This window comes from Schistocerca serialis, chromosome 7 (assembly GCF_023864345.2).
Source record: "Schistocerca serialis cubense isolate TAMUIC-IGC-003099 chromosome 7, iqSchSeri2.2, whole genome shotgun sequence".
In the NCBI taxonomy this organism is placed as follows: Eukaryota; Metazoa; Arthropoda; class Insecta; order Orthoptera; family Acrididae; genus Schistocerca; species Schistocerca serialis.
Window position 1 is genome coordinate 212,879,227 of NC_064644.1, and position 15,927 is coordinate 212,895,153.

Below are 15,927 nucleotides of genomic sequence, written 5' to 3' on the forward strand. Positions count from 1 at the left end.
CCATTGGCAGATGACATCAAAACCATTATCAGTACTTATACTATCTCCAGGTGGCATATGCCGTAATCAGACATCATCTTTCCAGGTGTAGTGTATTTTTAGTATGTCAGTAACTTAAAAGTAGTGACATCAAAATGATGATAAAGCTCAGAATGCTGTTTTAAGAGAAGAAAGCCCAATATTAACCCAGCCCCAGGCTGATTCTCAAACTGTATGTCCTAACTGACACATGAAGGAAGTGTTAGAAACAATGTTTCTGTGTATGTATATGGCAATTAAGACACCAGTTTTATATAAAGGAACAAAATTAATAACAACTCTTGGTCAATGACCAAGGTAAATTAAGACAGTTCATAAACGAGAGACAGAAAACAATGATCTGTATCACTACTGAATAAAGAATGATTTATTATTCTTGATCTATTATACAGTCTTTTCAGTGTTCTCCTACGGAGCCAGATGGTTTGGTGGTAGAGAGCTTCTGACTTTCTCTCCAAAAGCCTTTACACCTTCTTCATTGGCCTCCTGGAATCCTGGGATCTTCTTACAACGCTCTATCCAGTCTTGTGTCTTCGGGTAGCCACTGAAATCCAACCCAATCGCCTGGAAACAAATAATTACTGATTGATTTCCAAATGATGTTAATGGGCACTGTTAGATAAAAGTTACAGTCATTAAAAAGCACACCAAAGATGAATTATGGGATTCTCAGATATTTTTAAGTTTCTGTATTCATAGATGATCCAGAAGTTGTTACCTATACTCAGTGATTGGCAATACAAGTCTTTTGTAGGTTTATTCTTCTATAAAAGTGCAAAACCTGTGGAGTCCTAATAAACTGCACTCACCGTCTGCCTTTCCCATTATGAAGGAAACTATGGTAATACATCACTCCAAAGGTCACTTACTGGTATTTGACCAAAATCATTGTCCTTAGTTCCAATGCTACACTATAACAATGCTTAGCATTTTTGTATTTTTTATTGTCCTGTTGGAGAACTATTTCAATTATGTTTTGGACACCAAGAATGAAATCCTGAAAAAAATCTTGTCAAACCAAACTCTCACTTTGCCCCACCCAACAAAATGGATGTAACATTTCAGTATTAGTTTGAAGAAAGCCATAACACAATGCATAGAGACTAGCTGCAACTGTACCCGCAGTCATTTGCAATGCATCTGAAAACTAATTCATCATCCACCACAAAATCAACATGAACTGTTCATCATCATTCTTTGCTTCCATTCTAGGCATGCACTTGATTGTGTGATTATACATAACATTTTTCTGCAACTTTCTGACATCTTTATCAACAAATTTCCTCTTGTCCTTTATTGTGCTTGCCTGAGTTAATTAGGTATGTTAGTCCTTAAGATATGGGAAAGGATCATGAATAATCCAATATGTTACAAAAAGTTTCACTGCATAACATTTCTGGTGAATTGTCAGTCTACACTACAAGAGGGGATCAGTTGATAGGAGACATTCTGAAACATCAAGGAATTATCAGTTAGCACTGGAGGGAAGTATGCAGGGGAATAAAAAATACAGAGGGAGAGTCAGAGGCTGGTAGACTAACCAGGTTCAAATGGGTGAGATTGCAATAATTATTCTTAGATCAGTGGGGCTTGCACAGGATAGAGTAGCATGGAATGCTCCATCAAACCAATCTTTAGATGGAACACCACCAATACCACCACCACCACCACCACCACCACCACCACCGCCGCCGCCGCTGCCGCCACCATAACAACAACAGTCAACCTAAACATAAGTGGTGTTTTTACTCCTACAAAGAAGTGAGCAAGAAATATTTTGATTGAACTGCTGGAAATATTGTATATGGAATATGATGTGGTTTCAGCTATATCTTTTTGGAAGGCAGTGGATGGTAGACACACATCTTAGAAATAAAAGTTACTTTTCAGATATAGGAAAGTTAGTTACGGAGTTACTTGAGGCTTTATATAACACCTTTTTTTTTTTTATATATTCATAAATGATTTACTACACCACTTGTCAACAGCAGAGCCAGTGTAGTTCGCAAGATTATGTATATGAAAAGGTCTTTGTGACAGCAGAAGAAAAGGAAACATAATTTAAAGACAATTGGAAAGTGATAACCTAGAAAAACACAATGTGAATGAATTTTCAAGATATAACAGCAAAAGCATAGAAATATATTGCTATAAATATGGTACTGTAGCGTTCCATACATCTTACACAAAGTGTCTATGACTGCATTAGATGATCTTTTGTAATGGGAAAACGTGATGAACTACTGAACAAAAATCAAGTAAATAGGGTGCAGTACAATAACAGCTATCACTCACAATAGAAGGTGATTTTATTTAATGCTATTATTTCTCAAGAATTTTTAAAAAATTTGAAATTATGTGTCTCCCAGCTCAAGCTCACAATTAAGGAATTAGAGGTAGCAATGATTTTCATTACAGCTGTATGTAGCTATGAATTTATTGAAGATCAGATTTTGTGTTTGTGTGTGTGTGGTGTGTGTGTGTGTGTGTGTGTGTGTGTGTGTGTGTGTTGATAACAGAAGTTAAGCTATCTATTGACTTCTAAATGTGCCGTGGATTATGCTGTGGTATACTGTGGGTGCTAGGCATAATTACTCTGAATAAACAGGAATTGCATTTGACAAATGGTTTTTTTATTGTGAAAGCAAGTATTCCTGAGCAGTGAGTCCACTATTTTGGCATTTGTAAGTCTGATGGCATAGCTAATGCACTCATTTATTACACATTTCTATCCAAAAAAATTAATGAAATGCTAGAGTCTTTTAACATATAAGGAAAACACAACAGATGAAACGTTTAGATAGGTAAATACCCATAAAACAAGGTGAGACTAATGTACAGAAAAAATTTTCAGCTTAATAATGTTTAATTTTTATGTAGCAACTTCATCATAATGTGTAGTACATGTAGACATTCTTCAAGAATGTGGCATTCAACAAATGTCAAACTGGCATGAAGTGTACTACATGTATGCCTATGCAAAAAAGCATTTCACAATCCCTGTACACAGTAAACAGATTAACACAGTCTACATCCTGTATATAAGAAAATGGAGTTCTCATTCATTAATCACAACAGAATCTTGGTAGTAAGTGAGGGGATCATGTGGTGCTTCTTTTCATTATGTCATTAGTCTTCTGGGTGTTTTGATGAAACCCATCAAAAAGCAAAGAATTCCTCTCCTACGTTAACCACTTCATATCAAAGTAGTGCTTGCAAGCTATGTCTTCTATTATGCGCTGGATGTATTCCAATCTATGTCTTTCTGTACAGTTTTTAGCCTCTACAGCTCCCTTTAGTACCATGGAAGTTTCTCCGTAACATCTTAACAGATGTCCTACCATCCTGTCCCTTCTTTTTTTTCAGTATTTTCTATACATTCCTTTCCTTGCCGCTTCTCCAGAGAACCATCTCATTTCTTACCTTAACAGTGCACCTGATCTTCAACATTCTTCTGTGGCACCACATCTCAAATGCTTCGCTTCTCATCCTTTCCAGTTTTCCCACAGTTCATGTTTCACTACCATACAATGCTGTGCTCCAACCATTCCTCCTCAGAAATTTCTTCCCCAAATTAAGGTCTACGTTTGATACTAGTACACTTCTCTTTGTCAGTGCTAGTCTACTTTTTATGTCCTCCTCGCTCCATCATGGATTATGTTGCTGTGTTGGTAGCAGAATTTCTTAACTTCATCTATTTTGTGGTCACCAGTTCTGATGTCAAGTTTCTTGTTGTTCTCATTTCTGTTAATTCTCATTACTTTAATCTTTATTTGATTTATTCTTGACCCATATTCTGTGCCCTTTAGAGTGTTCATAATATTCAGCAGATCCTGTTATTCTTGACATACACTGATGACACCAATGTCATCAGAGAATCTGATCATTGATAGCGTTTCACCTTTAATTTTAATTCCACTCTTAAACCTTTTTTTTTAATTTTTATTTTTTTAAATTTTCATCATTGCTTCTTCTATGTATTGATTGAACAGTAGGGATGAAAGACTACACCCCTGTCTTACACCCTTTTTAATCCGAGGATTTCGCTCTTGGTCTTCCAGTCTTATTGTTCCCTCTTGGTTCTTGTAGATGTTATACACTCCTGGAAATGGAAAAAAGAACACATTGACACCGGTGTGTCAGACCCACCATACTTGCTCCGGACACTGCGAGAGGGCTGTACAAGCAATGATCACACGCACGGCACAGCGGACACACCAGGAACCGCGATGTTGGCCGTCGAATGGCGCTAGCTGCGCAGCATTTGTGCACCGCCGCAGTCAGTGTCAGCCAGTTTGCCGTGGCATACGGAGCTCCATCGCAGTCTTTAACACTGGTAGCATGCCGCGACAGCGTGGACGTGAACCGTATGTGCAGTTGACGGACTTTGAGCGAGGGCGTATAGTGGGCATGCAGGAGGCCGGGTGGACGTACCGCCGAATTGCTCAACACGTGGGGCGTGAGGTCTCCACAGTACATCGATGTTGTCGCCAGTGGTCGGCGGAAGGTGCACGTGCCCGTCGACCTGGGACCGGACCGCAGCGACGCACGGATGCACGCCAAGACCGTAGGATCCTACACAGTGCCGTAGGGGACCGCACCGCCACTTACTTCCCAGCAAATTAGGGACACTGTTGCTCCTGGGGTATCGGCGAGGACCATTCGCAACCGTCTCCATGAAGCTGGGCTACGGTCCCGCACACCGTTAGGCCGTCTTCCGCTCACGCCCCAACATCGTGCAGCCCACCTCCAGTGGTGTCGCGACAGGCGTGAATGGAGGGACGAATGGAGACGTGTCGTCTTCAGCGATGAGAGTCGCTTCTGCCTTGGTGCCAATGATGGTCGTATGCGTGTTTGGCGCCGTGCAGGTGAGCGCCACAATCAGGACTGCATACGACCGAGGCACACAGGGCCAACACCCGGCATCATGGCGTGGGGAGCGATCTCCTACACTGGCCGTACACCACTGGTGATCATCGAGGGGACACTGAATAGTGCACGGTACATCCAAACCGTCATCGAACCCATCGTTCTACCATTCCTAGACCGGCAAGGGAACTTGCTGTTCCAACAGGACAATGCACGTCCGCATGTATCCCGTGCCACCCAACGTGCTCTAGAAGGTGTAAGTCAACTACCCTGGCCAGCAAGATCTCCGGATCTGTCCCCCATTGAGCATGTTTGGGACTGGATGAAGCGTCGTCTCACGCGGTCTGCACGTCCAGCACGAACGCTGGTCCAACTGAGGCGCCAAGTGGAAATGACATGGCAAGCCGTTCCACAGGACTACATCCAGCATCTCTACGATCGTCTCCATGGGAGAATAGCAGCCTGCATTGCTGCGAAAGGTGGATATACACTGTACTAGTGCCGACATTGTGCATGCTCTGTTGCCTGTGTCTATGTGCCTGTGGTTCTGTCAGTGTGATCATGTGATGTATCTGACCCCAGGAATGTGTCGATAAAGTTTCCCCTTCCTGGGACAATGAATTCACGGTGTTCTTATTTCAATTTCCGGGAGTGTATATTATCCATCTTTCCCTACAGCTTACCCCTACTTTTCTCAGAATTTTGAACACCTTGTCCCATTTTACATTGTTGAATATTTTTGTCCAGGTCTACAAATCCAATGAATGTGCCTTGATTTTTCTTTACGCGTGCTTCCATTATCAACCACAACGTCAGAATTGCCTTTTTGGTGCTGTTACCTTTACTAAAGCCAAACAGGTTGTCATCTAACTCACCCGCAATTTTCATTTCCATTTTTCTGTATATTATTATTGTCAGCATCTTGGACGCATGAGCTGTTAACCTGATTGTACGATAATTCTCACACTTGTCGGCTCTTGCAGTCTTTGGAACTGTGTGAATGATGTTTCTCCACAAGTCTGATGGTATATCGCCAGTCTCATACATTCTACACACCAATGTGAATATTTGTTTTGTTGCCACTTCCCCAATTATTTTAGAAACTCTGATGGAATGATATCTATCTCTTCTGCCTTGTACAAGAAGGAAAACAGCCTACCGGCAAGTGTCAGAATTTAACAAGAGCTAGAGCACGGCCTATCGATATTAAGGTTCATTATTTCACGAAATTGTCACTTACACTGGTCCTGATAACACGATTTTCGTCTGAATATGGAATCAATGAGTTGAGGAAGGCTGTACTCTATGTCCTGTAAAATCTCAATGGCCCAACACAACTAGCGCCCTAGAGGTCAAATATATAGCTTGCTCTAGAAAACACCTTCACAATGCAGTAATCACCAACTACATTAGTGTGTTCTCTACAGGTGTATCGCTCCATTAGTAAAAAATTACTGTGCTGGGTCAATACGTCCAACTAAATGCAAATGTGAAACAGCTACTACAACTGAAGAGCAAAGTATGCCCTCTTCCGGTGCAATAGGAACTGTTAGAAGAACAAATCAGTCATTACAACTAAACAGTGAGTACATCTTCTGCCGGATTAAATAATGCTCACAGGAAATTATCACAGCCGGCCACTGTGGCCAAGCAGTTCTAGGCACTTCAGTCCAGAACTACACTGTTGCTATGGTTGCCTGCCTCGGGCATGGATTTGTGTGATGGCCTTAGCTTGGTTAGGTTTAAGTAGTTCTAAGTCTAGTGGACTGATGACCTCAGATGTTGAGTCCCATAGTGCTTGGAGCCATTTGAATTTGAAATTATCACATTAGAGAAAAATATTTGTTTTAATTTCACATGGAACTTCCCAGAATTTGTCAGTTAAAACAATTTCCACCCTCTATACATAAGTAAAACTTTGTTATTTGCTGCGTTCTTCGTGATGTAATTTTGATGTCCAGTAATCTGGATGTGGATGACATGTTTACGAAATGCTACAGTGAAACTGTATTTGTAACCAGTCTATAGATTCTAGAGGAAAGATTTAACACACACACAATACACTGATAAATAGAATAGTGCAAGGCAATGAGAGGCACCAACCTGCATGCTGGTGGCTGTGACAGCGCACACCACGTCTGCTATGGTGAGGTGGTCACCGGCCACCCAGCGTGTCGCTTCCAGGAACTTCTCCAGGAACCCAATGGCCTCATACGCTGCTGCTTTGACTGATGCTTCCACACTCTTGTTGCCCAGAAAGATCACAGGAAACTGTAAAAGAGAAAGCACAGTCATCGACTCATGGCCATATCATCCATTTTTTACTAAACACTCTGACAAAAAACTCGGCAAAATTGTGAACAAAATCATAGTTCTTTCGATAAGAAATTCGAAGAACCCAAAATATAAAGGACAGTAAAATGAAAATGAGATAGATGGAAAAAAGTAAGTCAATTGTTTATTACTTCTAAAGCAATCGCCAAAAGTAATCGCCATAATTGTTAAAACATTTATCCCACGAGGTGGTCAGTACCTTCATGGAAAGTGTGTGATTGGCTATAGATCCATTGTGACTGCACCCAGATGTACACTTCTTCACAGGAAGCAAATCGACAGCCATGAATGACTTTCTCCAGGGGTCCAAAAATATCGAAATCGTGTGGGGAGAATTCGAGACTCTATGGAGGATGTATAAGGGATTCCCACGTGAGCCCACATGATGCCAAGGCTGTTTCGACTACACTGCACAAGTTTCACTGGGAGGCTCTTACACATATTGTATATAGTCCCAATCTCTCCCCACCCGATTTTCCTGAGGAAAGACATTTATCATTCGTGGCCACCGATTTGCTTCATTTGAATAGGTGTATCAAAGGGCAGTACATTGATGGAGCTGTCATTTTGTATTAAGGTAATTCACATGAAAAGGTTTCTGACATGATAATGGTCATGTGATGGGAATTAACACACTTTGAAAGCTTGGAGCTACATGCATGGGACATTCCATTTCGGTAATATTTAGAGACTTTAATATTTCTAGAGCCACAGTGTCAAGAGTGCGCCGATAATACCAAATTTCTGGCATTACCTCTCACCACAGACAACACAGTGGCCAACAGCCTTCACTTAACAACAGAGAGCACTGGTGTTTGCATAGAGTTGTCAGTGCTAACAGACAATCAACACTGCATGAAACAACAGCAGAAGCCAGTGTGGGATGTATGACAAACATGCAGTGAAGTTTGGCGTTAATGGGCTACGAGAGCAGACGACAGATGCCAGTGCCTTTGCCAACAGCATGGCCTGCAGCGCCTCTCAGGAGCTCATGACAGTACCCCGGTTGGCCTTAGACGAGTGGAAAACCATGCACTGGTCACATGAGTCCCGACTTCAGTTGCTGATGGTAGGATTAGAATGTGGCACAGACCCTACGAAGCCATGGATCCAAGTCAACAAGACACTGTGCATGCTGGTGGTGACTCCATAATGGTGATGGTTGTGTTTACATGGAACTGATTCGGTCCGCTGGTCCAACTGAACTGATCACTGACTGGAAAAGATTATGTTCAGCTACTTGGAGACCATTTGTTGCCGTTCAGTTACGGAATTTTTAGGGATGACAATGTGCCATGTCACAAGGCCATAATTATTCATGATTGGTTTGAAGAACATTCTGAACAATTACAGCAAATTAATTGATCACCCAGATCCCTCAACATGAATCGAATGTAATATTTGGCTCATGCTATGAATTTTTTCAGATTTTGGTGTGAAGTGTGTAATAGCAAAATTTTCCAAAATTTTTCAGTTTCAAAAATACAAAGCAGCAAATGGAAGTCAATCAGGAATGATTAGACGAAGTCAAAAAAGATGCGGAACTCATGAAACATGGGTTTACGGATAAGACATTGACACTAAGGCTCAATCGTCCCCATTCACAAGACCAAAAAAAGCCCCATAAGTGCTGTCAAATGTGAAGTTTATGGGCACTGTGCTCTTCGATTTCAATGGCATAGTGCACCGTGTGTCCTTGCCACAAACTCTATCAGTATTTTCAATGGCATTTGCATGAATGAATTTGGGGGAAAAAAGGCCGGATTTGTGGCTTTTTCAGCTTGATAATGTACCATCTCACACTCGGTTGTTTGCAGTATTATCGGTGACAGTATTGATGACTGTAACGATGACCCAGCCTCCTTGCAACCTCTGACTATGTTGGCCATTCATATGACTGTTTTATTTTCATTACAAAGTAATAAAGCTAGGAAGGTGTGAAGAAAAGTGTCTAAGTGACAGAATTATTACAAGTAGGGGATTAACATTGTATTAATCATCTTGGAAACTGTTATTGTAAGAGTAATAGCCCGCCACACAGTAGTCTGAAACGCTAGGGAAAGAAGTGTCTAACATTAGCCTCATGCATGGTGACAATAGTGTGACCTCTTCATGTTGTCTTAATGCTGACAGGGTTCATGAGTGCAATATTCAGTTCTGCAGTGACTTTTGTATCTGTTATCCTCTTATTCTTCGTCACAATTCTCTTCAATGACCATCCATCATGATTACTCAATACACACTTTTATTTGGTTATGACTTAGCAGATAAAGTTCTGCCGCTTTTTCTGCATGTTGTATAAATCCTGGAATGGTGCCTCTTGAAAAATCAGACTCTTGGGATACCCACCATACAAGCACCAAAAATTTGGCCACCTTTGAGTTCACGTACTTCCAACATAATGAGCTCACAACTATACAGAACTCTGTTCTGACCACGACTGATACTTTCAGTGAAAAGACACTGCACAAGTGCCGTTCCAGGTCAAATACAACAAAGCAACCTGCCGTCTTGGCTAGCATCTGCATGTATATTCAGGCATGCATTTCTTGCATGTTTCCACATTTTAGTCCAACCCTGTAGCTAAATGATGTAATGATTTTGTGTAGCACCAGGCCAGATTATTTACTGAATTAAATGTAAAAATAAACTGAATATTTAAGGATGGTTATGGTATACAAGGCACATTACACATGTATAAACAGTTGAAGGAAAACTTGAAGTTATTTTTTCCTAGTAGTATGTTGTTCCCATTGGTCATTTCAAGATATTTGAGCAATAATAATGAAGTGTGACAGTTGATTTGATGATAAGTGCCTTCATTTTGCGAACATAGATGTGATTAAAAACATATCGCTGAGAGAAAGAGTTCCATAAGTGTTTCGGGTTTTGAAAAAGTCTTGGTACAAATGTGTAATACCTAATGGGTTCAGTTTCAAAGTGGATAGCATTCAATCACACAAAGAGACAAAATTCTTTCCAAAAATCAAAAATCTCCAATATTTTTTGAATATACATCATATGGATGTCATTGAGTGATGTGCATTAATGCACCAGCAATAAGTGGAGGCTGCAATTTTTGTTACTTACACAGGTGTCAGAAATAATAACAGTAATAGGAGAGTGCAAGAGATGGAATGGAATTGTGTTTCTAACAGTTTATTTAATTAACTATAACAGATGACTGACAGTATTATCAGCATGGTAATCAAGTGAGAAATCCTATGGCCTGCACCTCATACATCATAAAATCCGTCCAAATAATATGCGACCATCTTCAGACACTATTTTCAGTGGCTTATTTCAATAATACTGACTTCCAATACTAACCATTATTAGCAAATATGAACTGTCACTCATTCTATTAAATTAGAGAACGTCACCTTGTTAGTTGTGTCAGTGTCTTCTTAATACGTCTGTAAAAAGTGTTTAACTACAAACTAAACAATACATATAAATATGTCAACTTTTCAGATATTAGAAAAAGAGACCACAGTAAACAAGAATCAAAATGGCCCATGACATTTCAGGTGGGCTGCTGGGTGTCATTAGGTCTCGTCACGATATTTTGGTGTGGAGACTTTGCTGCCAAAATATTGTGACAGGAAATACTGACATCAGGTACTCGGCTGTACATTTCAGGGAACAATGTACACACCAAGAAACTTTCAAACATCAATGGAAGCAGGATACTTACGACAATTGCCCTCATGCGAGGGAAAAGGGTCCCTGCCTCAAAGTAAATTCTCTGATCGACTAACGCCCTCTTCTTTGGCTCCTTCAGATATAAGGAGTCATCCTTCCCATACTGCGACACGAAGTACGTGGCGATTGCATGGCTGCGAATAAACACAATGCTGTCAACCAAACTGATGTTGCTGAGGATGAATTGAAGCCCATTAATATCAATAGCATAGCCTTACCTGTCCCACAGGATGAAACCATTGTCGTCGATAGTTGGTATCGTGTGCTGTGGATTTATCTGGAACAAACAGTGAAAATCAGTATCGCGAATAGGCCAGGGTGAAGGCTTTCGCTAATCAATCGAATTCCAACCTATAACAGAATATTTTCATATTTATCACACATAAAATGACAACCATGGTACTAAACTCCATATTACACATAAACAAAATTAAGGTGCAACATTCGGCGCTCTTAGCTGGTGAACGGACATTTTGTAGGACAGAGTCCAATGAACAACCCTGCCATCAGCTGTGTGCGGTACTTGCAAGCATCCCAGCAGTCTTCATTTCAAGCAGTCTAGCGTAACAACACTAGCCAAATGTATATTTCTTACATCTTCTGTTGCTGCCATTACACTCTATAGTCCCCCATGTCTGCAGCTCATGTTCTTGCAGTAGCATTCTCGCTTACCATGCACAGGGTCCTGGGTTCAATTCCCAGCAGGGTCAGGGATTTTCCCTGCCTCAAGATGACTGGGTGTTGTGTCGTCTTAATCATCATCATTCATCTCCATTACAGTCGGAGGAAGGCAATGGCAAACCCCCTCCGCTAGGACTTTGCCTAGTAGACGGTGCGGGTTTCCCTCGTCGTCCCCTACGCTCCTCGGAGTATGGGACCTCATCATCATCAGCCCTCCATAACCTATGGACCTTGCTGAGAGTGGCTTGGATGCCACACAGACACAGATAACTGTACAGTAGGTGCAACCAGAATGGAAGAGTATCTTTGGAAAGGCCAGAATAACTAGAGCTTCACGAAGAGGAGTAGCACCATTTCCAGCGGCTGCAGGGGCAACCATTTGGGTGACTGATCTAATCTTGTAACATGGGTCAAATGGCCTTCCTGTACTGGTACTGCGAATGGCTGAAGGCAAGATGAAATCACAGACTTCTTTTTTTTGCTCACGAGCATGCAGCTTTACTGTGTTAACGATAATTGTATCATCTTGGGTAATATATTCTGGAGTTAAGATAATCACCCGTTTGAATCTCTGGGTGGGGACTACTCATAGGAACGTCGTAACTACAAAAATAGAACTGGAATTCTGTGGGTTGGAGCATGAAATCTTCGATCCCTTAAATGTGTAGGATGGCCAGAGAATTTAAAAAGTGGAATGACTAGGTTGAAAATCAAATTGGGGTAGAGCAAGATAGGTCTAACAATGAATAACAAAATTCGAATGCAGGTAAGCTATTGTTAACAGCATCGTGGCCACATTATAGCAGCCAAGATGAAATTGAAGTTCTTTGAGGAAAAATAAAAACTCTGAGATTCGGTGAGGACACTGTTATTCTGGCAGAAATAGAAAAGTACTTGGAAGAGCAGTTGCACGGAATGGATAGAGAGATTCAAGATTGATATCAGAAAGGGTAATGGAATGCATCCGAATTAAGTCAGGTGATGTTGAGAGATTTAGATTAGAATCTGACAAACTATAGGTAGTATAACAACAAAAACAATCAATTTTTGACAAAATAATTTAATTATATAGATTAAAAATCTATTCACCAAGCAGTGGCTGAACACACACACATAAAAGAAAGTTACAATTAGGCAAGTTTTTGGAGTCTTTGGCTCCTCCTTCAGGCAGAAGGGCTGAAAGGGAAGGAAGAGGGGTGAAGGAAAAGGAGTGAACAGGTCTAGGAAAAGAGGTCGATATCAGGAAAGTCAACCAGAACTGCGAGTTAGGTGAGACTTACTGGACGGAATAAGAAGATAAGACTGATTGTTTGGATATTCTATTGGGCAAGATTTGAAAACCTGAGAGCATAAAGGTGGAAGACAGGGTATTATGCAAGACAGATCATGACTTAAACATCATGCATGAGTTAATAAGAGTGAAAGGCTAAGTGCGTTGTACCTAACAGAGGTGGGAAGTAACAGGGCAGGAGGGGGGAGTGAAAAATAGACGGGTATGACAATTAAAGATATAGAAAACTAAAATGGAGTGAAGAAAAGAATAGTTACTGTGAAGAAATACTGAGACTGAAGAAATTAATGTAAATTAAGGCCAGGTGGGTGACAAGAACCAAGGACATGTTGTAGCACTAGTTCCCACCTAAGGGGTTCTGAGAAATTGGCATCTGGGGAAAGAATCTAGATGGTACATGTGGTAAAACAGGCTCCGAGGTCACGATTGTCATGTAGTAGACCATGCTCTGCAACAGGATATTGCGTGTTGCCAGTATACACCCTCTGCTTATGCTCATTCATCCTAACTGATAATCTGGTGGTAGCCATGCTGGCATAAAACATAAAACAGTGTTAACGTAACAACTGGTATATGAAGTGTAATTTCACAGGCGGCTCTGCCTTCCATAGAATACATTTTGCCAGTTACAGGGTTGGTATAGGGGGCAGCACGAGGATGCATAGGGCAAATTTTGCAGCGGAGACGGTCACAGGGTAGGCACCATAGGGCAGGTAGATGGGTGCAGATGGAGCACAGATCTGACAAGAATACTGCGGAGACTGGGAGGGTGACGGAAAGCCATTCTAGGTGCAGTGGGTAGAATCTCAGACAGAATGAATGTCATTTCAGGGTATGATTTTAGGAAGTCATGGTCTTGTTGAAGTTGCTGATTAATACACGGCGGCCCAGGATAATATTGAGCGACCAGTGGTGTGCTCCAAAGTTGTTTTTTTGGAGGGATTAGCAACACCGGGATTGAATGTGATGACTCAAGAAATCTGCTTTTGAATTAGGCTGGTGGGGTAGCTACATCCAGTGAAGGCTGAGGTGACAATGGTGGTGTATTGCTGTAAAGAGTCCACATCCAAACAAATGCATTTGCCTCGAATGCCAAGGCTGTATGGGAGGGAGCGTATGACATGGAAAGGATGGCAACTGTCAAAATGTAAATACTGTTGTTTGTTAGTAGATTTAATATGGACAGAGGTATGTAGATGCCCTTCGGCAAGGACAAGATGAGCATCAAGGAAAGTGGCATGGGATTCGGAATGGCCCCATGAGAAATTTAACTGGGATAGGTATTCAGAGATTCCAGGAATTTTAACAGGTCAGCCTCACCATGAGTCCACATGGTAAAGATGCCATCAATGTATCTAAACCAAACCAGGGGCTGATGACTTATGGATCCCAGGAAAGCCCCCTCCAAGCGATCCATTGAAATGTTGGCGTAGGACGAACCCGTCCTGGTTCCCATGGCCATACCCCTGATCTGTCTGTATGTCTACCCCTCAAAAGTGAAGTAGTTGTTGGTAAGTATAAAGTTGCTTAAGATGAGCAGGAAGGATATCATAGGTTTGGAATCAGGAGGGCATTGACTAAGGAAATGTTTAGCAGCAGACAGACCATGTATGTGGGGGATGCTGGCATAGAGGGAGATGGCATCAATGCTGGCAAGCAAGGTGTGTGGTGGTAGTGAGACAGGCACAGACTTCATACAGTCTAGGAAATTGTTGGTATCTTTGATACAGGAGGGAAGTCTTTGCACTATGGATTGCAGGAACTGTTCAGGGCAGGACTGAATTTCAAATTTGGTGTTGGAAATGTTTTGGGGTTAGGTTACAAAGTGATGTTTCCAGTTGACATTATGTGTGAAGGAAAACATGATCAAATGCAGGTTTAGGGATGAAAGTGAGACCCTTAGAAAATACAGATAAATCAGGAGGGGAGAGTGCTTTAGACGAGAGGTTGAGGACACTGTACTGTTGTGACTGGTTCTTGTGATTAAGGCTTATTCTTGGTCTGGGAGGCAGTGGTGAAGGCTGTGGGATGTTAAGGAGATTAGCCACACTCGGTTTGTAGGAGAGGAGTGGTGGATGATGGTGTGGCTGTTTAGAAAGCTGCAGAGGGACACGAAGGGAAACATTACTGTTCAGGTAGTTTAGGGGAAGGTGAGATAGTTTTTTGAGGTGAATCTTGGCATGTTGCTGCTGTTTGAAGTTGGCTTGACGGATGATACCATCCAAGGAATTATGAGGGGCAGATATGATTTTGTATAAGGAGAGAAGTCTGGTGGAGTGGAAATAGGGAATCAGCGATCATAAAGCGGTTACTGCATCGATGATTTCAGCCATAAATAGAAATATTAAAAAAGGTAGGATGATTTTTCTGTTTAGCAAAAGCTACAAAAAGCAGATTTCAGAGCACCTGATGGCTCAACACAAAAGCTTTGTCTCAAGTACAAATAGTGTTGAGGATCAGTGGACAAAGTTCAAAACCACAGTACAATATGTGTTAGATGAGTATGTGCCTAGCAAGATCATAAGAGACGGAAAAGAGCCACTGTGGTACAAGAACCGAGTTAGGAAACTGCTGCAGAAGCAAAGGGAACTTCACAGCAAACATAAACATAGCCAAAGCCTTGCAGACAAACAAAAACTACGCAAAGTGAAATGTTGTGTGAGGAGGGCTATGCGAGAAGCGTTCAATGAATTCGAAACTAAGGTTCTATGTACTGACTTGGCAGAAAATCCTAAGAAATTTTGGTCTTATGTCAAAGCAGTAGGTGGATCAAAACAAAATGTCCAGACACTATGGGACCAAAATGGTACTGAAACAGAGGATGTCAGACTAAAGACCAAAATACTAAATGTCTTTTTCCAAAGCTGTTTCACAGAGGAAGACTGCACTGTAGTTCCTTCTCTAGATTGTCGCACAGATGACAAAATGGTTGATATCGAAATAGATGACAGAAGTATAGAGAAACAATTAAAATCACTAAAAAGAGGAAAGGCCGCTATACCTGATGG

At 41.4% G+C, this 15,927-nt stretch overlaps 1 protein-coding gene across 1 annotated transcript in view; it reads right to left on the minus strand.

Annotated features, from left to right (window-relative positions):
* Nucleotides 1-380: 380 nt before the first annotated feature.
* LOC126412746 (glutathione S-transferase D7-like) overlaps nucleotides 381-15,927 on the minus strand; it is a 62,017-nt gene continuing 46,470 nt past the window's right edge. Inside the window, exons 3-6 of the mRNA XM_050082485.1 lie at nucleotides 11,166-11,224; nucleotides 10,940-11,081; nucleotides 7,012-7,179; nucleotides 381-603 (exon numbers count right to left, since the gene is read on the minus strand). Of these exons, the coding sequence (XP_049938442.1) occupies nucleotides 448-603; nucleotides 7,012-7,179; nucleotides 10,940-11,081; nucleotides 11,166-11,224 (525 nt within the window). The 3' untranslated portion in view covers nucleotides 381-447. The remainder of the gene's footprint in view (nucleotides 604-7,011; nucleotides 7,180-10,939; nucleotides 11,082-11,165; nucleotides 11,225-15,927) is intronic.